At 43.3% G+C, this 22,355-nt stretch overlaps 1 protein-coding gene across 3 annotated transcripts in view; it reads right to left on the reverse strand.

Annotated features, from left to right (window-relative positions):
* Positions 1–22,355, reverse strand: part of TBCE (tubulin folding cofactor E) — an 87,846-nt gene that overhangs the window by 43,810 nt on the left and 21,681 nt on the right. For all 3 annotated transcript variants that reach the window (XM_075267784.1, XM_075267783.1, XM_075267782.1), the window contains 4 exons: positions 18,933–19,103; positions 14,483–14,571; positions 8,827–8,926; positions 3,503–3,605 (listed from right to left, as the gene is read on the reverse strand). In XM_075267784.1, coding sequence (XP_075123885.1) covers positions 3,503–3,605; positions 8,827–8,926; positions 14,483–14,571; positions 18,933–19,103 — 463 coding nt within the window. The remainder of the gene's footprint in view (positions 1–3,502; positions 3,606–8,826; positions 8,927–14,482; positions 14,572–18,932; positions 19,104–22,355) is intronic.

Genomic DNA, 22,355 nt, shown 5'->3' on the forward strand with positions numbered 1-22,355 from the left:
GTGCAAGTATGTTAGCACAGCTGAAAACAGGTTTGCTAGTTAGAGAAGCTATAAAACTGACCTTCCTTTGGACTACTTGACAATCTGGAGCCTTTGTTGGTTTGATAAAATGCTCAAAATAGTCAGAAAAAGAGAACTTTCATGTGAAACTCGACAGTCTTTTCTTGTTCTTAGAAATGAAGGCTATTCCATGCTAGAAATTGCCAAGAAACTGAAGATTGCCTACAATGGTGTGCACTACTCCCGTCAAAGAACAGCACAAACAGGCTCTAACCAGAGTAGAAAGAGTAGTGGGAGGCCCCGCTGCACAACTGAGCACATTACAGTCTGTACATTGTACACAATGTACATTAGAGTCTGTGGTTTGAGAAATTGACACCTCACAGGTTCTCAACTGGCAGCTTCATTAAATAGTAACCGCAAAACGCCAGTGTTAACATCTACAGTGAAGAGGCGACTCCGGGATGCTGGCCTTCAGGGGAGAGTGTCAAAGAAAAAGCCATATCTGAGACTGGCTAATAATACGAAAAGATTAACCCCTTCCCGACATTCGCCGTAATAGTACGGCGCTGCTGGGAAGGGCTTCCCGCAAACCGCCGTACTATTACTGCGGATGCATGGTGCGCACACAGAACCTGTGTGCGCACCATGCACAGCGGGTGTCAGCCGTAATACACGGCTGACAATGCCCCATAACACCCGCGGTCGGAACCGGGTCCAATCGCGGGTGTTAACCCCTGATATGCCGGCGATCAACATGACCGCCGGCACCTCCGGGGTTTGGTTAACAAATGGTGCCGATTGGCACCCCCCGTGCCGGTTTCGGGGGGCGCCGGTGTTCATAGGGGGCAGCCCAGGGTCTGATCAGTGACCCCGGGTCTGCCCCATCACTTACCCCCTCCTCGCACCTGGCTGATCCTGCCGTAAATGAAGCTGTCAGCCTGTGCGTCTACACAGGCTGACAGCTTCCTATACAATGCAATACACGTGTAACACGTGTATTGCAGCGTATCTCTATTGAAGCAGTGATCAGCCGATCACTGCTTCAATCCCCCATGGGGACAGAAAAAAAAAGTTGGACAAAAGTAAAAATAAAAAAGTTTAAATAAGTTTAAAATAAAATAGAAATAAATAAAGCCCCAAAAATCCCATTTTCCCCATATAAAATGTTTTATTATGTAAAATAAAGAAAAATAGAAAAAAACATTACATATTTGGTATCGCCGCGTCCGTAATAACCTGAGCAATAAAATTAAAACATTATTTAACCCGAACGGCGAATGTCGTAAAAAAAAACGTAGAAAACCGCACAAAACAATGATTATTTACCACCTTTCCCTTACAAAATGTTCAATAAAAAGTAATCAAATGGTCAGATGAAAACCAAAACGGTACCAATAAAAAGAAGAGGTCTTCCCGCAAAAAATAAGCCCTCAACCAGCTCTGTCTAGCGAAAAATAAAAACGTTATGCCTTTCAGAAGATGGCGATGCAAAAATAATTGATTTTTTTCCCTGAATTGAATTCTATTCTGCACAAATAGCAACGCATTAAAAAATCATATAAATGAGGTATCGCCGTAACCGTACCGACCCGCAGAATAAAGGTAACATGTTACTTATGCTGTACGCTGCACGGGAAAAAAAAAATGCTAAAAAGCAATGCCAGAATTGATGTTTCCTTTTACATCCCACCCAGAAAGAGTTAATAAAATGTAGTCAATAAGATACAGGCCCCCAAATGGTGGCATTGAGAAGCACATCTAATACCGCAAACACTAAGCCCTCATATGGCCACATTGCCAGAAAATAAAAATAAAAATCTACCTTGTACAATGTGAAGACAAAAACCCCAAAAGTCGCCAAATCATTAGGACATAAGTGGCTGCGACTAGAAGGAAATATGTAAGCGGTGCGAGCGTTTTCAGGGGACACCCCATATTTAGAGCTTATGAGAGATAATACACCAGCGCTGACCCCCTAGAATGCCCCTCTTCCCCGTCCGCGTCATAGGAGCTGGTGGGAAAATAGAATGGGATTTGGTGTACCCAATTTACTCCGCACAGCTTACATATTCACTTCGGGGTTACTAATGCTCACTACATCACTTGATAAATTCTTTGAGGGGTGCAGTTTTCAAAATGGGGTCACTTTCTAGAGGTTTCCACTGTTTTGACTCCTCAAAGGCTTTGTAAATGCGACATGGCTCCTGAAACTGATCGCAGCCAGATCTGCCCTCTAAAAGCTCTTTGGCGCGCCTTCCCTCCTGCGTCTCACTGTGCGTCCATATATTAGTTTACACCCACAAGTGGGGTACTATGGTAGTCGGGAGAACTTGCCTAACAAATTGTGGGATGCATCTTCTCCTTTAACCCCTTGTGAATGTGCAAATTCTAGGGCTAAACGAAAATATTAGTAAAATAAATTCAAATTTGAAAATTTCACCTCCATTTTGTATTAATTCCTGTTAAGCACTTATAGGGTTAAATTACTAGGTATATGTTGTTTTGGCTTATTTAAGGGGTGCAGTTTTGAAAATGGGGTGATTTGTGGGGGGCTTTAATACAAGGGTCTTTCAAAACGCCTTCATAACTGGATTAGTCCCTTAAAAAATGGGTTTTGGAAATTTCTTGAAAATTTTGAATATTGTTGTTTCACTTGTAAATCTTATAATGTCTGTAAAAATTAAAAGGGTGACTAAAGTTTGATGCCGACATAAAGCAGAGATCTGGGACATGAGATTTATGATATAATTTTGGCGGTCTGACTATCTGTATGTAATGCACATCATTTCAAACTTTATAAAATGCATATTTTTCAAAATTTCCACCAAATTTCCAATTTTTTCATAATTAAACACAAAACATATCAACCAAAATTTACCACTAACATGAAGTACAATGTGTTACGAAAAAAACAATCTTAAAATCACTTTGGTAAGTTAAAGCGTTCCAAAGTTATTGCCACATAAAGTGACACGTCAGTTTTGAAAAATCGAGCTTGGTCAGGAAGTCAAAAAGTGCCGTCTGCGGGAAGGGGTTAATATGGGCAAAAGAACACAGACATTGGACAGAGGAAGAATGGAAATAAGTGTTATGGACAGACGAATCGAAGTTTGAGGTGGTTGGATCACACAGAAGAACATTTGTGAGACGCAGAACAACTGAAAAGATGCTGGAAGAGTGCCTGATGCCATCTATCAAGTATGGTGGAGGTAATGTGATGGTCTGGGGTTGCTTTGGTGTTGGTAAAGTGGGAGATTTGAACAAAGTAAAAGGGATTTTGAACAAGGAAGGCTATCACTTAATTTTGCAACGCCAAGCCATACCCCGTGGACAGCGCTTGGATTTGCGTGGATTTCTTCCTATACTACAAAGACATACTGACAGCAAAAAAAAAAAAAAAAGAAGTACATTGTGAGCCCTATATGGGGCTTACAATCTACATAAAAAAAATAAGAAATTAGAGCAGAAAACTGGCACCCCTTTCTGAACCCAGGATTACCTCAATCCATGTTATTCCAGTACGGTTAAGGGAAAGGACTCTCAATTTTCTAAATGAACTTGCTAATGAAGATGGATCTGAGGGAAGAGAAAGTTTGTTCTCACTGTAAAGGAAACAAAATTAGTAAGGGTTTGTTCATATTTACTCACAATCTAAACTTCCCTATGACAGAAGTTTTGCTTTACCACATTAACACAATAATTAAAGTGAATCTTTAAAGTTGATTTGAAACACCAAACCACCTCCAAGTCTGTGATAGAGTCATCTGTTCCACAATAAAAATAAAAAAGCTTTAGACTCACCATCCAGCTTTAGACTCACTATCCAGTTGTCTCTGGTATTCACAAATACACACATTAAGACATCCAGTTTCCCCTGACACACTCATTATTGAATAGGGGGATGCCCAATTAGGGTATTTTCTATCTTTTAAACACTATTATTCTTGTCCTTTATTTAAACTGGTTTATTAAAAGCTACATTTTAGCGTATACATTTTTTATTTGATTCCTATGTGACTGTTTTTGATCCTGGATTTTGATCCTTTCACTCACTTTGTTGCCATGTTACTTTAGCAAAGCACTGCAGGTGCCAGTAAAGTAAAGAGAAGTTCCCAAGAGGAGACCCCATTTTGTAAACTACACCCACCAAGCAATTTATTAAGCACATTGAGCATTATTTTTCCAATTCTAAATGCACAGCAGAAAGTAAAAGTCGAATATGTAAGTTATATAAAATAGGTTACATCAAATTCTCCACTATTTTCACAGTAACTCTTTTGACTAGGTGAGGGGTGGTCACTTCTACTCCTTTCCCTCGTAATCTCTAAACCTGCGGTATGTCCTGTTATACGCTAGCAAAGCTTAAACATTTCCCTTCCTGCCGCAGTCAGTGTTGCCATAAAAAGGGATTTTTGTGTACTCACCTTTAAAATCCTTTTCTCGTTGTTTCACTGGGGGACACAGCACCATGGGTATAGACCTGGCCACTAGGAGGCGGACACTAGGGAAATTAAAGAAGTTGGCTCCGCCCACACAGGCTATACCCTCCCACTGACTGTGCACTCAGTCAGTTTTGTACCACAGCAGTAGGAGAGAGTCCAAAAACAGGAATATGGAACCAACAACCTAAATTTGTAAAGAAAACAAACCAAAAAATCCCGTACAAATAAATACAACGGGTGGGACCTGTGTCCCTCAGTGAAACGAGAAAAGGATTTTACAGGTGAGTACACAAAAATCCCTTTTTCTCGCAATATTTCACTTTGGGACACAGCACCATGAGACATCCAAAAGCAGCCCCTGAGGGAGGGAAAAAACAGACAGCCCTGCAAACAATCGACGCACTGCCGCCTGCAGAACCCTCCGACTACCTGGCATCGGCAGAAGACACAAAACGAGAAGTGGAAAACTTACTGAAAATGTGCACCAAAGCTCATGAGCAGCCTTGAAGACCAGCAATCCAGAAGCCTGATGCCAAACAGTCCCGGAGGCGCCGACAGCCCTGGTAGCATTAGCCATCACACGGGAATGCGAATCCCTACCCTTTAACTGTAAGGCTCCCTGTGACAGACCGAATCCATCTAGAGATGGACACCCTGAAAGAGACAAGCCTTTCCTAGAGTTCCCTGGAAAACACAAAAGAGCATCAAAAAATGGTTCCGTGAGAGCTAGTAAATCAAGCCGCCTTCACACATCTCAGCAGTGTATGGTATCCACGAGGATGCTTAGGTTCTGGACAAAAAGACTGCAAGACAATGTCCTCATTGACAAGAAAAGGGGACACCACCCTAGAAAGAAAAGGTGGAGGACAAAGAACAACCCTGTTCTGTGCAGAACCAAGAAGGGAGACTGGCGCGGAAGGCAGCCAGCTTAGAACCCTACAAATAGAAGTGATTGCAACAAGAAAACGAACTTGCTTTAGAGACTCAGGGAGGAGCCTGAGGTACCTCAAGAATGAGACTGATACCACGGATCACTGGACACCATGGAGGGACCATGGAGGGACACCATGAGCCCTGCCCTAGAAGAATGGTCTTACTTGAGCAAGGACAACTAGGGCCTACTGGAAGAAAAGAAGCACAGATATCTGACCATTCAGGAAAAAGACCTAACGACCTGAATGTCCTGAGAAAACAGGGAAGTTAACCAGTCGCTACTCCAAGCTCTTCCCAAAGGGACAGCCCTGCTCACCAAAAAATGTAGATCAACCATAATCCTCTTAGGATCAGGTTCAATGTTCCAGAATGGAACAACAGTATGACGCATAGCCACAACGTCAGCAGCGGCTTTAGCCGAATGGCAAGCCACCTAGACAGAAACATCATATAGGAAAGTGTCCTGCGGAGCTCACCCATCAGCAAAAACAACCCTCAGCTGTTTGCCCCAGGCAAAACCATTAATCCAGGATGCACAGAACCAGCCGCAACCAAAGGCCATTTAGCCAATCAATCCAGCCTTCTAACAGAGGAATCACTTAGAGAGGCAGAGTTACCTAGAGGCAAAGAGCAGCCCTAGAAAAACTGGCAATGGCCGGACCCCACAAAGGACACGGTCCACCTAGAAAAAGAAACAAAACATCTGACCTCATAGAACAACCAGGGGACAGACCGGATGAAGCCAACAGCCCTCCGTATCTGTAGAGTACCACAAACTGCCCGGGCACGCTCCTGCATAGTAGTTGCTACCAATATGCCTGGCTAGAACTCCGGCTAGGAGTCAGAAGCGTCTTCAGAAAAAATAGTGCAAGCAGGAGGAGACATCCTCCTGAGCAAATGCCCTAGAGTTCTCCATTATTTGAAGAGTATCACAAACAGCATGTGCAAGCTACTGCATAGTAGTTGTTACCAATGTGCCTGGCTGGAACTCTGGCTAGGAGTCAGAGGCGTCTTCTGAAAGAAATAGAGCAAGCAGGAGGAGACATTCCCCTGAGCAACAGCCCTAGAGATCTCCGAATCTGAAGAGAATCACAAACAGCACGGGCAAACTCCTGCATATTAGTTGCTACCAATGTGCCTGGCTAGAACTCTGGCTAGGAGTCAGCGGCGTCACCAGAAAAAAACAGAGTAAGCAGGAGGAGATATCCCCCTGAGCCACAGCCCTAGGGTTCTCCATTATTTGAAAATATCCCAACTTGCACGGACAAGCTCCTGCATAGCAGCTGCTACCAATGTGCCTGGCTAGAACTCCGGTTCGGAGTAAGAGGCGTAAGAGGCGTCCCCAAACTAAACAGATGTAAACAGGAGGAGAGCCAGATCCACCTGTCCTAGAGGGCCGTGCACATATTCCCCATCTGACCTAAAGGATTTCCTAGCACTCCTTCAAGAGCGGTCCCTGAGATTGAAAACTTCATAGGGCCTCAACCACAACTGCTGACTGTGCAGACCGAGGTAGCCAACTGGCAGACAGCCGCTCCAAAATACCGCCATAGACTATTAAGTCTGGCCAAGTTACCCAAGCCTGGGGGAAAAACACCCAAATTGGCGAGGGGGAACAAAGAGTTCAGTGGAACCTAGCAGACTCAGCGGAGTTACAAAAAGCGCAGCCGGAGCATACATAAATGTGACAACAGTGGGGGCGCAAGGACCCAGGGAGAGACTTCATGAAAAAAACATGGCAATAAAAACATGGCAGAAAAAACAACCCCCAAGGGGGCGCCTACCAAACCACTGGAAGGAGACAATCCCTAACTGCTGCGGACGAGCTGCACAAGAAGAATCACCAGACTGCGACTGCAACAGACAAACAGGCTTCAGAACAGGAAGTGACATAAAACAAGACCCTTCCTACAGGGTTCCTGCACAAAGGAGGCGGGAAAAAACAACCAAGCCCGCCCTCCCCTCCATGGGCGGCCTCCCAGACTCAGGAAAGCCCGGGGATGAGGAGGGGCCTAGTGCGGCCCACACGCCGGTGAAGCCACGGCCTCAAGTAGAAGGCATGGCCGCCACGCAGCTCCCAGCACCGGACGCACGCCCCGGGGGCCCGAGAACACAGTGGAACCCAGCAACCCGGACCTCCGAAGACGTGTGGGTCTAGTGCGGCCTACATGCCGGCGAAGCCGCAGCCTCAATTAGAAGTTGCGGCTACCGCCTGGAGCCCGTGGCTGCCCACGTGGTCCACACTGTTTACCCAGAAAAAAGCTGGTGCCCCAAGCCCCAGGAAGAAGGCAAGACAGGCCCCAGGGAGGTGAGAAGGAGGAGAATAGAGAGAGGAACATACTCATTTCAGCCTCTGCTGAAAAGAAGGGGAACATACTCATCTATGTTCACCTGCTCATACTTACCAGTTCGAAGTCTTCAAGCGCCACAGACTCACCCTTTCGGTGATATCTCGCATGTAACCGTGGGGTCGCCGGAATATCAAGCCGCCGCTGCAGCAAAAAGAGGGTGACTGCGAGGCGCTCTTAAGTAGAGCGCTTGCGCCCACAGGGGTATGACTAGTGTTGCCTAAACACTGACAACCCCCTGCCCCTGAAAGAAAATAAAAAACAAAAAAAATTATGTAAAACAGAAAGACCTGACTCAAGTCGTGACTGCCTCCTACGACACTAGGTTAAAAACTGACTGAGTGCACGGTCAGTGGGAGGGTATAGCCTGTGTGGGCGGAGCCAACTTCTTTCATTTCCCTAGTGTCCGCCTCCTAGTGGCCAGGTCTATACCCATGGTATTGTGTCCCCCAGTGAAATATTGCAAGAAAGATTTTTTTTGTTGTTGTTGTCTCTTTGTAGAAGTTGTAATTTTTTTTTTTTTTTTTTTGGTGATGTAGCCATACACTTAGCTTTTACCTTATAGCCATAAAATATATATGTATGTATGTTTATCATTTCAATGTGCATTGTAATGTAATAAAGTGGTAGCTGTTGAATATGTGTGGGGAGAAGGAAGACTCTGCTTTTTAGGCCTCCAAACATTTCCTTCTGAACAGTCTTAGGTTTAATGATCTCCTCAATATTCATAGTAGTGTGTAATTCATATCTTCAGAAGAGAAGTAGAATTTTTTGTCCCCATCATCTCCAGGATCAAGGTATAAGAGAGAAACTTTTTTTTTTTCCTATTAGTATGTCTTTGTAGAATGGGGGGAAACCACGCAAACACGGGGAGAACTTAAAAACTCCTTGCAGATGTTGTTCCTGGCAGAATTCTAACCCAGGACTCCAGTGCTGCAAAGCTGCAGTGCTAACCACTGAGCCACCATGTTGCCCCAACTTTAATTTTTTTTTTTAGGTGGTTCCATAGGGAAAGCAAAAGCCATCATGATCATCATGCAGAAGAAATGGTGCCATCATCCAGTACCAATTTGGACTACAATAACACATTTTTTTCATACCTGAGGTCAAGAGTATTCAGTTTCTCAAGTTGAAAAGCAATATCTGCAACATATTCCCAAGAAGACAGTAGATTTTTTGATAAATTCAGTGTAGAAATATCTAATTAATAATTTAAGGATAATAAATAATAATCCTGTATGTCTCTAGCCCCACTCCCCTCAAGTGGAACTCCAGCTCCAAGACTCCCACACTAATCGGTGAACCCCAATTTTTCCAATGTTTCTGACCAACTAGCCCAATTCTTCTTGGCTCATCATTATGAACATAATGTTTTACTTAGTTAAGATGAAGGCTGAATTAAAGGGGTTGTCCAGGATAAACTGAGAATTAACCACTAAACTAAACTCCCCCCCACCTAACTTAATTTACTCCAATTAAAAAAAATCTATAATTACCCTTGTCCTTGGAGCGATCATGTGACCACCCCAGGGAGACTCTCTGATAATCCGGTGACGTTCACCATTAGTCTTCCCCCTCCTCTATCCCCATCAATACCTACCAATCCATCCTATGTTCAGGGAACGGCTCCTCCCCTTCTTCCTGTCTTCTAGCAGTGGAGGGAATAGATTAACTAGGGAGACAGGGGTAAGGGGCTAGTAATGGGCGGGGGATCGCTTGTCTTAGTGAGACAGGGAGGGTGGGAGGGGCTAGACTAATGAGACAGGATGGATTTTGTAATAGAGTGAGAAAAAGGGCGGAGTGAAAGGGAACTAGTGTAGCAGCGGCACAGGAAGCCAACACCAAGTAAACAAAGGCAGTAGCTGCCAGAGACACTCAAAAACCACTCCAAACACTGCTAAAGGTAAATGGGTGTACCTATTAACCCATTGCTAGCACGAACAGATCTTTTTCTAAAAAAAAAAAAAAAAAAAAAAAAAAAAAGATTTTATGCCCTGAAAACCCCCTTAAATCCGCCACTTCCTTTGTCAAGCAGAAGATCCATAGAGAGGAGGAAGAAATGGTGGCCTCATTTAAGACTCTTGAGGTGTCCTATCTTATTATGGCCATCTCTCTAATTCAGGTTCATTCCCAGCAACTCAACATCAAATAATATCAGACACATCTGGTTGGCCATGTTGAAATACATTGAGTGCAGAATTGGCCTTGAGATAATTAGATATGGCCATGGTCTTTGATTCTGTTGAGAGGGGTTACCAGCATGCAGTAGTGGCTCATTTTGGTCTTGCGAAAGTATTCATACCCCTTGAACTCTCTCACATTTTGTCACCTTACAACCACAAACTTACTGTAAATCTATTTTATTGATATTTTAAGTGACAGACCAATATAACGTAGCACCTCTAAATAAAATCCAGTGCAATCAACTGCCTTCAGAAGTCACTTAATTAGTTAATAGAGTCCAGCTGTGTGTAATGTAGTCTCAGTATAAACACTCCTGTTCTGTGAAGGCCTCAGTGGTTTGTTAGAGAACACTAGTGAACAAACAGCATCATGAAGACCAAGGAACTCACCGGACAGGTCAGAGATATCGGCTACTTTCTGTTGGTCTATCACTAAAAAAATTGTCTCAGCCAGTATTACAAAAATGATAAATGTCTCTTACTGTTTATGCAGGAGTAATAGGCGCTTGTAGTCATCCGGAAGCCTGGGACGTCATGTCCGGTGCAGACACAATAGAAGCAGCAAATTGTTTCAGCACGCCGGATGATTAGTTTTTTTAAAAAAAATTTGGCTATGTATAATTTTAGTTTTTGTTTCTTCATTATGTTGAGTTGCTGGTGTATATTAGCCTTGGTTTTATAGTTCTATCACCTGTTGCATAATCTTGTCTTGATATAAACTTCAGTCCAAGTGCAGACGGGAGGGGTCCTGTTTTTAACTTTACCTTTTAGTATATGTATATATATATATATATATATATATATATATATATATATATATATATATACTGTATACACGATATACGATAAGCACATACTTGCAGACTAAGCTATGACTAAGCGGTCATATCCCCGAAACGCGTAGGCTTACTCGTCCCTTTGTCCCTTCGGCACAAGGACGAATCCACCTGTTGCTTTTCCAAGGCCGATATGTATATATATATATATATATATATATATATATATATATATATATATATATATATATATATATTAACTTGGAGCATGTCTCCACAATAAAATTTGGGTATTTTTCAAAATACATTTAAGTTTGTGTATGTAAGGTGACAAAATGTGGAAAAGTTCAAGGGGTATAAATACTTTTGTAAGCCACTGTATGTACAAAAACAGAAGAGGAAGAGAAGAGAGAAAATAAGAAAAAAAGAACATAAGAAAAGTGAAGAGAACAGAAAAGAGAAAACAGTACCGAAAAGAACATAGGAGAACGAAAGAGAACAGAAGAGCAGAAAAGTGAACAAAATAGAAGAGAACAGAAAAGTAGAGAAGCATTCAGCATAGAAGAAGAGAAGAAAAAAGAGAACAAGAGAGAAGAGAAAGGAACAGAAGAGAAGAAAAGTGAACAGAAAAGAATAGAAAAGAACAAAGGAGAAGAGTACAAAAGAGAAGCGAACAGAAAAAAAAAAAGAACAGAAAAGAAGACTTCCTGTGGGCAGGACAAACAGAGAGGCCAATTTTTTCTTCGGCTCCTGGCTTCTCACTTGCTGGCAGAGATATCCAAACTGCCCTTCTGTTGCGGCTAAGCGACCCCGTGTTCTCACCTAGCGGCCTGCATCTGGGAGTGACATCTACAGATTGCCAGCACCTGCCCCAGCTCAGGGGTATTACCTGTGTGGAGCCCTGGTTGGCCACTATAATTGGGATTGCACAAGGAAGTGAGCAGCGATATTGAGGCGCTCCATCTCTCCTCTGCCCAGTGATATATCACTGCACCAGTACAGTAGCACCCTTACAGAACAAGGGCCACAGCCACAGAGCCCTGTACTAACTCTATTCTCTGGGTGACATCTCGGGCACCCCCCTGGGTGACACAACACTACATAGCTAATCCCTATGGCCACACACTGTCCTCTAGAGTGCCAAGCAGCTACTCTTCTGGACCTAGATTCGCAAGCCCACAATGAGGTGCAGAAAAGTGCCTATTTAATTGCTACCTGCATCTTTCTTTCTTGATTGTATCTAAGATGTTATATATACATATGCCAGAACCACTGTTCTTCCACGGTTTCACTGGTTTATACTGTTTACATACAGATTCTTTAACCCTAAGGGCATCATCTTGAGCTAATATTATCTTATCTCAATTTAATTGGACTATTACTACCACCTAGTGGTGCTCCATTGAAGCAATGGACATAACATCCATTGTTCTCTTCTAAAGTTTCTCATCTCTCCTGTTAAGCCCTTGCACTTCTCTTGACCTCACTGGGGATGTTTATACCTTGCCACATACCCTAATATAATCCCGACTTGCTATCTGATCCCTCAATATTCCTCTAGAACAGCCACTACCTGCTGATCTCTGGGGATAATGGCCAAATATCTTGACAATTCTACCTCTGGCTGCATTAAAAAAACAAAACAAAAAAAAACAAAGGAAAACGACATCTAGCCAAGTGACTTCAACTAAGGTGACAGAACCACTGGAGAAAACCCACAAAGATAGGGTATCCTAGTCCATCCCAGCCTCTCACCCTATCACGGATCCCATGGAAGACCACCTCAGAATTTCAGACTTTACATAAGTCCATAAGTGCAACAGACTATGTGGATTGTAGAAACTCGGAAGGCCTAAAGTTGAAGACCTAGAGAACAGGAAGCAATTTGTGCTTCATTGAGACTCTGGAGTCAATTAAAAGGGGAATACCAAATTCCTGGCAAGCAACTTGCCTATTGCCTTGGGCCTGACATTCCCCACTCATCCACCACTTATTAAAAGGGATAATCGTCTAGGAGGTACACGCACCCTCCCGCAGACAGTATGACAGACAAAGTAAAAATGTAAACGCATTCTTCCACACTACGTGGAGATAAGGGTACCTGGTAGCTGATATTGTTAATATCTCATCATGATGACTTTTCACTTTTAATGAAGCCTGCAATCGATATACCTTCCTTCCTACTCAACCATTCCATTATTGCAACTGCAAAGCTATGATGCCACTACGGTCTTGAGGGTCGACAGGAAGGATGCTTGGGAGGACAAATTATGCTGAATACTGACCTTGACTGGCACACACACATACAGATTTCTAACCACTACTTGTTTTTGCATCCACAACTAAGCCTGGAATCCATGACTAACTGAACATGACACAGGAGGCACAAACCCTAGTACATCCCACAGACATGTTTTCCTTAGTGGTACTCTAGGTGTGCTGAAAGTTTGTGGGGAAAATCGCACACCTCTGAAGACTTCATCCACTTCACGTTTATGCTCAAACCCTACAGCTCTGTCCTTCACCTTGCCAAAGAAGCCTATTTTACCACTATTATATTTTCTCTCTCCAGTAACACTAAAAGACTCTTTAAAACTTTTCGCTTCTTACTTACTCTCAAGGTGCAGGCGCCATTCACGGACCTCTGTGTAGAGGACTTGGCTACTTATTTCAATGACAAACTGATAAGATCTGTCATCCTGTTAATTCTCATCTTTTGAACCAGTTACAGAAGTCGTCTCCCAGCTCCTTGCTTCTTTTCACCATACTACTTGCATTAGTGACCCTTTTCCCTCACACCTTCTCCAGTCTCTGTCGTCTCCTGTCACTACTTACCATACGACAATATTTAACCTCTCTCTTCTCCAATATTTACCTCTTCTTTCAAACATGCTGTCATAACCCCCCTACCAAAGAAATCCTCCTCTAATCAATCCCATGCTGCTAACTAACGGCTTGTCTCTAACCTCTCCTTCATCTCCAAAATAGTCGAACGCTTGGTCTATTCTCATTTGATCCTCTATCTTCCCGTTGACTCTCTGATCCCTTACAATCTGGCTTCTGCACTCTACTGAAACCTGCAGTCTCCTATGATCTCTTGACAGCTAAATCCAAAGGTGACTATTCTCATCTTATTCTTCTGGATCTCTCAGCAGCATTTGAGACTGTTGGCCACAAACTCCTCCTCACTACGCTCCAATCTGTCAGCTTCGCTGACACTGCACTCTTTCATCATTTGCGGCCTCTGTCTTTTCCCCCTGATGTTGGGGTTCCTCAGGGCTCAGTCTTATGCCCCTGCTGATCTCTCTACACAGCCCCTATTAGACAAACCATCCCCAGATTTGGCTTCCTTGTCCATCTTTATGCTGATGACACCCAACTATATACCTCACCCCGTGACATCATCCCTGCACTAATAAAGAACACCAGCAACTGTCTGTCTGCTGTCTCAAATATAATGACTTTATTTGAAACTGAATCCCTCTAAAACTGAACGACTGTTATTTCCACGATCTAACAGACCTAACCATTTCAGACTATGGAATATGTTGTCGCTATATAAATAAAATGTGTTATATCATTACGTGGAAAATAATGACAACAACTTTCTGTTAAAATACAAAAGAGTAGTCTGTAACACAAACAGGACAGTGTTTGAAGGAAAATGCTTTACAGAGAAACTATACATGAGGATCTAAGAACACTGTGGTTTTCAACATACAAACTTAAAACATAAAAACCTGAAAGAATAGAAATCTTCAAACATTAGTCTTTAAAGACAGAGGTAAAAAGGATACTAGGGCAACAACTATGTATCTCTCCTTTTGGACCAGCATCACTGACCATGCATTCCCGTACTGAAATGTCAAACAATGTGTTCAACTGGCTGAAAGACAAAAGAAAAAAAAATGATTTGTTTTACTCACCGTATAATCCTTTCCTCGTTGTACTCATTGGGGGCCACAGCAACATGAGTCTAGACCTGGCCACTAGGAGGCTAACACTAGGAATAGAAAAAGGTGTTGGCTCTGCTTCTGGGCTATACCCTCTCCACAGACACTATGCTAAACAGTTCGTAAAGCAGCAGTAGGAGAGAGACAAAAGTAAACAGAAAAGAACACTAAACCAACACCGTCAACATGTTCTGAACCCGAAAACAAACCAAAACAGCCCTGAGAAGGAACCATAAATAAACAAGAGTGAGATCTGTATCCCTCAATGAATACAATGAGAAAAGAATTTTACTGTGAGTACAAAAATTCATTTTTCTTGCTTATTTCAATGGGAGACACAGGACAATGGAATGCTCAAAAGCGCAAGCAATCTATTGCACAGCCGTTTGCAGAACCTTACACGGAAGAAATTGGTTAAAGTGTGGACATACGCCAAGGTGGCAGTTTGTAGACATGAGCAGTGGAAGCCTGATGTTGGTCCCAGGAGGGTTCGACAACTCTTGTGGAATGAACAGTTACAGGTGGCAGCCTATCCTTGAGCAAGCATCTTTGACATATCCTTGACCTCCTTGATAGCAAACCAAATTCATCTGGAGTTGCAAGTCTTGAAAGCAGCCAGGCCCTTGTGAGGCCCCTCTGGGAGAATGAAGATTGCGTCTGAACAGAAGGGATCAGTCAGAGACAAATAGACCTGGATCTCCCAGACCACATACAGGCAATTGAAGAGAGTACTTATGCGGGTGCTTGGGATCCTGGCAGATAGACGGTAACATAATGTCCTTGTTGATATACTAGGAAGAAAACTCCTTAGGCAGAAAAGAAGGTGGCGGAAGAAGGACAACCTTGTCCTTGTGAAGAACAAAAAACGGAGGCTTCCGGGACAGGGCAGTCAGTTTGGATATCCTGCAGATGGAAAAAATGGCAACCAGGAAAGCAACCTTCCAGGACAGAGAGTAATCTCACGCAAAAGCTCAAAAGGAGGAGTCTTAAGCACCTCAAGGAAGAAATTAAGGTTTCACGGGAAGATGGTAGGAGCCGCACAGTGTGCCACTCACTGCATGAAAGTCTTCACCTGGTCAGGGTCTTCTGAAAAAGAATAGACATGGCACAAACTTCTTTCATGAAAGAAAAGACCTTCCTTGGTACAAGTCAAACTATAGAAAAGAAAAGGGGAAGTGAAAAGGAGAGCGAATGGACACCACTGTACGTAGGCCTTCCATGTGTGATGATAGATCCTTGCAGACTGGGTTTTCATGAATATCAGGCTCCAAAAAACCGCATCGACTCAGGACCTCAGCTTCAACAGGCACGCTGTTGAGCGCAGTTGAGGTAAGGTGTGGTGGAACAGCAGTCCTTTAAAAGGTTGAATTGCAGAGGAAGAGGCCAAGTAATATCTTCCAGCAGGAACATGAGATCCGTGTACTAGGCCAGAAGTTTTCAATCTGGAGCAACCAGGATGGCTGGAGAACCCTCAGTCTTGAATTTCTGAGAACCCGAGGGAGAAGAAGAAGAGGGAACAGGTACAAAAGACAGACGTGCAATCAGGGAATCACGAGAATCACGGATGTCGATGGATGATAGGGATTTAACAGTCTCAAGGGATGTCACCACTGACTGCAGAGACCCTATGTGCAACCTATGGATACGGTGAACACGTTGAACACGTTGAGCCCGTTGGGGAGAAGAGAGATGTTATTCTTAAGTATGGTGAACAGATTGGAATAAAAACCCCAAAAATACTCTGAAGCAGGGACGGGGATGATGACGCTCTAAAGAAAGGTGGCCATTCAAGCGGGGGAAGAAGGCAAAGTGAACGGAAAAATTTTTTCGTTTAAAAGGGTGGAGAGCTCGATGGGGTAGCCAGTCGAAAACAACTCTCAGGCCCAGGCATCATCGATGCTGGCAAGCCAGGTCCCCTGGAAGGAGAACAACTGCCCCCCCACCGACGAGCCCAAGTGGGGGAAGATCTTCATGGAGAGTAAGGCTTGGAATAGGAAGGCCTGGAGGATTCAGTGTGGGACTGCCAGGCAGTTCTGGGCTTGAAAAAGGGCTTCTTGGAGCGGGATTTCTGGGAAGACTGTCCACCGGAACAAGAGGCAGAGCTACAAATGGATTGAAAATGCTGAGAACAGCTGGAGGAGGGTGGCTAGTACTCAGGACATCTCAGGGGGAGGAAAGTTTTTTTCCCCATGTAGCTTCAGAGGTGTATCTTTCTTTGCTGTTCCCAAAAAGCTAGCCCTGTTTGTTCCTGTATTTTTTAGAGGCGGATTCTGTGTTCCACAAACATATGCAAAAAGTATGGTGGATTACCACTTCGTTGACAAGCTGCTGGTTGTTCTGGATGGGAGTATCATTGGAAAGACCCTTCTAGAGCTGCTTGGCCCAAGAAATGCAGGCCTTGCTGACCCAAAAAACAGTGAAGGAAGGAGCCAGTCACTACGAAGGCTGCTTTGGCGAGAGAGTCCACCCTCTTGTCCTAGGGATTGCTGAGGAAGGCGGAATCCGCTAAAAGTAGAATAGTAGCCTGGGAGAGCCTAACTCTCATGGGGTCCACTGGTTTGCAAAAGGAAAAAGAACATCCTACTTCCTAGTAGAAAACAGAGGAATGATCCAGGTGAAGCCATTGTTCCTTCAAGATATGGTTGAACCCCTCATGGTTGGGGGAAGACCTGAGGAGGGTGGCAACTGTGACAGAAGGAGATGTACTCTTGATAAGTAGGGTCCGGGTCCTTTGAGATATGTAGATGATATCTCTTACCGCACGGATGAGCTCAAGCTTAGTAGCAGATATAGATGTGCCTAGCTGATGCTCCAAGTTGGAGTCAGACGTGTCCCCGAGAGAAACAGACTGTGCAGGGACAGACAAGGTTCTAGGCCCAGGGGAGGGGCCTAGAAGTTGCTGCCTGAGTGGAAATCTGGGAGTCAGGCCAGGGGGAGGATGAGCCTAGTTGCGGCCAAGTTGTTAGTCCATAGCTGAAGCTGAGAACTAAAGTAGAAACTGCAGTGAACCCCTAACGTGGATACTGGCCGAAGACTCCGGAAGGCCTGTTGGAAGGCTAAAAAAAGGGATAATGAACAAGGGTCTCCATTAAAAAAACGGGTGTCCCCCACCTCCCAATAAGCGGTAAGAGGTCAGAAGAGCCCATAGTTGGTGGGGTCATCCTCTAAAATGGTAACCTCTCATACTCAACTCAGACGCCATCTTTAGAACCATAGGGTCACCCCTTCGGTGAACTTTGAACATGTCAGTGGAGTCACTGGCATTATGGCCGCCAATGCAGTGAGTGGGGACTAGGTGATCGGCGAGGCACTCTTTGCAGAGTGCTGCACCCGCAGACATGGTACATCTATTGTGTTTTTTTTCGGCTGTGCGCTAGGTTGCTTTAGTACATGGTACTGTGTCCCCCAATGAAATAAACGAGAACATTCGATTTTTTTTAACTCACTGTAAAATCCTCTTCTCATTGTATTCATTGGGGGACACAGATAAGACTCTTGTTTATTATTCCTTCCCCAAGCTGTTTTGTTTCGTTACAGGTTCAGGACATGTTGGCAGTGTTGGTTAAGTATTCTTGTTTTTGTTTACTTTTGTCTCTCTCCTACTGCTGCGTTATAAAATGTTTAGCATTGTGTCTGTGGAGAGGTTATAGCACAGAGGCGGAGCCAACATCTTTTTGGCTGCTCCTAGTGTCGGCCTCCTAGTGGCCAGGTCTATACCTATGGTGCCCAATGAAATAAATGAGAAACATTGGATGAAATTATTTTAATGAGAAACTGTAGCTTGCATTTCATGTCAACTGTGAACAAATATACAGTCCACGGAATTTTTGAAATACAGAAAAATAATAATAATGGGACAGGAAACAAATAAGTATATACAGTAAAACACATCCTGCAAATATTTTCTATTTTTTTTGTCGAAAAAGAAAAAAAGAAAAGCTGGTTGAAAATCTACAGAACCTTGTTAATTTCATTTAAAGGGTGTTGGACACCAGAACCCACACATAGAGACGTTAGGGTCACCTAAATCAAAGTGTTTTTCCCTTGGGAGCTATTGCTGCTTTTGTCAATATGCAAATTGCACTTGCAGTTGTTCCAGCAATAAAGCAGTAATGCACTCAGAACAGATCCTTAATATATTGACAAAATATATGTCAGCAATGGAGGAACCCATTGCTACAAGGATAGAACAACATTTGATTCAGGTGACTCTAAGCTATCAATCTGTGGAGCTGCATTAATATTCTAGATTCTAGTCACAGACCCCCTTTAATAAATAAGATAAACAACTAACCTTTGCTCCTCTTGAACAGATTCAAATCCAACAAGTTCCACTGTCTTCTTTCCAATAACCATTGTTTCATTCCAATCATCGTTTATTCCATAGCGCCTTTTCAGAGCAGTTAAGAAATTTATACCAAAATTTGCCTTTTTAGGTCTTATGAAAGATCCTCCTGTAGGATGTCTAAAAAATTTACAATGAACCAGTGTAAAGAAAGTAAATTCTTCATCATCAAAAAATACAGACAGATAGTATAATGGTCTCCCTGCCTGATCAGTCACCAGCCTCTATGGCAGCGGGAGAGACTACTGCCCTCCTAATTGCTGTCCTTTACCATTAATATGTTACTATAACAGCAGCAGGAATGATTACTGATCCCTACTGTCGCTATATAATCAGCGCACTGTCAACTTTCTGCCGGTGTATAAAACCACATGCGCCCCCTAGGACTTGAAAGGTCCTCTTTAAAGAAATAGAAATGCAAATAGACAGGACTAGACCAAACACTGTTACAAAGAAGAAGACATATAGAGAGAAGTTGGAGGAGGGATGGATTGGACCCATTCTGGTTAGTCAGGTTAAGAGGATGGGGGAGAGGGAAAGAAAGGATGATAGTGGTTTCAGCGAAAAGTGAGTTATTGCCATTTAGACCAAATCTTCACATAGCATGGATGGTTTCTTGTTTTCCATCTCATGAGTTCTTCAAAACATGCAATCTGGTGCACTTTGGCCTCCCACACCGCCGTAGGAGGGGGAGAAGTTTGAAGCCAGTATTGCGTGAGGACTCTTTGCGTCTCCACCTGTTGGTGTGATGCGGCACTTATTAAGACGGAGCATCACATTTAGATACAGAATTATAGGGGTCTTCCCATCTCAGTCTTTCAACAATTTGTCTCCTCACTTCTTGTATTTCTCTCTCCCCTCCTCCCTCTAGCTGAATGGGACATACAATTCTTCTGCAGAACAGATAATATGCACAAGCCTGTACAAAATAGGCTCCGAGTTATCTGTGTGTTTACATAGAGAGATAACAGGCTTTATCAACAAACTGCAATTAGTTGAACAATTGTCCTGCCGGCAAGATCAGTGAGTGACGTCACTTGTCCTATAGGTCCGTGGTTATAGTAACGCTATGTAAACAATGTGAGGAATAAGGTCACAGGAGAACACAGCAGAATTTCTAAAGCAACATATTTAGGAAAGGTCTTCAATTTCCATAAGCTACCAGTATAGATAGGATCCTTGAGATAGGACAACCCCTTTAAGACTGTGTAAGTGACATTCATACTGTTGGCTTATCTCTCTGACGGAGGTTGCCATTTTTGTTTTTGCATATCTATACAGGGTTTCTCTTAAGGACCATGATTTGAATAGTTAGACAGTAGTCCCGTGAAGAGTCCCATATAGCCCCGATGAAATACATATAGGGACTTTGTACAGAGCTTGTATGGGGCTGTCCTTGTAAGGGCAGGAGTTGATTTTGGGGATCAGGATCTGCAATTTTAGGGTTCACTAGGATGAGACTTGTTAAGGCTGGTTATGTTCTGGTGAATTCATGATGTCATTGAACACCCTGTAATGCACCCATCAAGCTCGCAAGACTGTTCTGATTTTTCATCCTTATTTTTGGATTGAATATACAACACATTTTCACCCCTAGCATTTCAAACTAGGGGTATCCCTGCTATGTCACTCTTTAGATATGCACAAGGCCTCTGATTTCCTCGCATGGCCCTATTTATTTTCAGTACTACAACACTGGGTTACAAATGTTGTATGCTGACCCACAATACTTTGTTTGTATAAGGGATTTTATTCTGATCTATAGTCAGTGAGGCACGCAATAGAGAGGTCTTTATACTCCCTCCTCATTATCTTAACCCTAGAGCCTCTAGAAATTAGGATATGTAATAACCCTAATATTCGAGGGATTGAAATTGCTTTTATTCACCACAATCTATGCATGTTCGTGGATGACATATTACTAATTTCTTCTCCACGTACCACTTTTCTTAACCTATTTTCTAAGCTGTCCTGGTTTGGGTCAGTCTTGGGGCTGTAAAGGCATTTCTTGACACAAGTGGCAGTTACATGCGGGAACATAATCTATTCATCTTGAGTCTTCTGGCATTTGTCTTGGAACGTAACTGTTTCTTTTTCAACGGCAGAATCTTCCACCAGCTCAGGGGAGTGGCTATGGAGGCCATGGACCAATGGACGGCTCACATCCTTCTCTGGGTCCGTTTCATTGATGATATTTTAATATTGTGGGACGGACACAAAGAGGAATTCATGGAGTTCACCCAGACACTCAATCAGAATAACATTGATCTTTTTCTTAACTACGAAATTGATGAAAAACAGATGACGTTTTTGGATTTAACTATCAATAAGGAAGAATCGGGCCAGTTGTCTACTGTGGTACACCGCAAATCTACTGCAACTACAGTGGGGCAAAAAAATATTTAGTCAGTCACCAATAGTGCAACCACTTAAAAAGATGAGAGGCGTCTGTAATTTACATCATAGGTAGACCTCAACTATGAGAGACAAAATGAAAAAAAAAACAGAAAATCACATTGTCTGATTTTGTAAGAATTTTTTTTTCAAATTATGGTGGAAAATAAGTATTTGGTCACCTACAAACAATCAAGATTTCTGGCTCTCACAGATCTGTAACTTCTTCTTTAAGAGTCTCCTCTTTCCTCCACTCATTACCTGTAGTAATGGCACCTGTTTAAACTTGTTATCAGTATAAAAAGACACCTGTGCACACCCTCAAACAGTCAGACTCCAAACTCCACTATGGTGAAGACCAAAGAGCTGTCAAAGGACACCAGAAACAAAATTGTAGCCCTGCACCAGGCTGGGAAGACTGAATCTGCAATAGGCATCGAGCTTGGATTGAAGAAATCCACTGTGGGAGCAATAATTAGAAAATGGAAGACATACAAGACCACTGATAATCTCCCTCGATCTGGGGCTCCACGCAAAATCTCACCCCGTGGGGTCAAAATGATCACAAGAACGGTAAGCAAAAATCCCAGAACCACGCGGGGGGACCTAGTGAATGAACTGCAGAGAGCTGGGACCAATGTAACAAAGCCTACCATCAGTAACACACTACGCCGCCAGGGACTCAGATCCTGCAGTGCCAGACGTGTCCCACTGCTTAAGCCAGTACATGTCCGGGCCCGTCTGAAGTTTGCTAGAGAGCATTTGGATGATCCAGAAGAGTATTGGGAGAATGTCCTATGGTCTGATGAAACCAAACTGGAACTGTTTGGTAGAAACACAACTTTTCGTGTTTGGAGGAAAAAGAATACTGAGTTGCATCCATCAAACACCATACCTACTGTAAAGCATGGGGGTGGAAACATCATGTTTTGGGGCTGTTTCTCTGCAAAGGGGCCAGGACGACTGATCCGGGTACAT

The sequence above is a fragment of the Leptodactylus fuscus genome, chromosome 3, assembly GCF_031893055.1.
Source record: "Leptodactylus fuscus isolate aLepFus1 chromosome 3, aLepFus1.hap2, whole genome shotgun sequence".
In the NCBI taxonomy this organism is placed as follows: Eukaryota; Metazoa; Chordata; class Amphibia; order Anura; family Leptodactylidae; genus Leptodactylus; species Leptodactylus fuscus.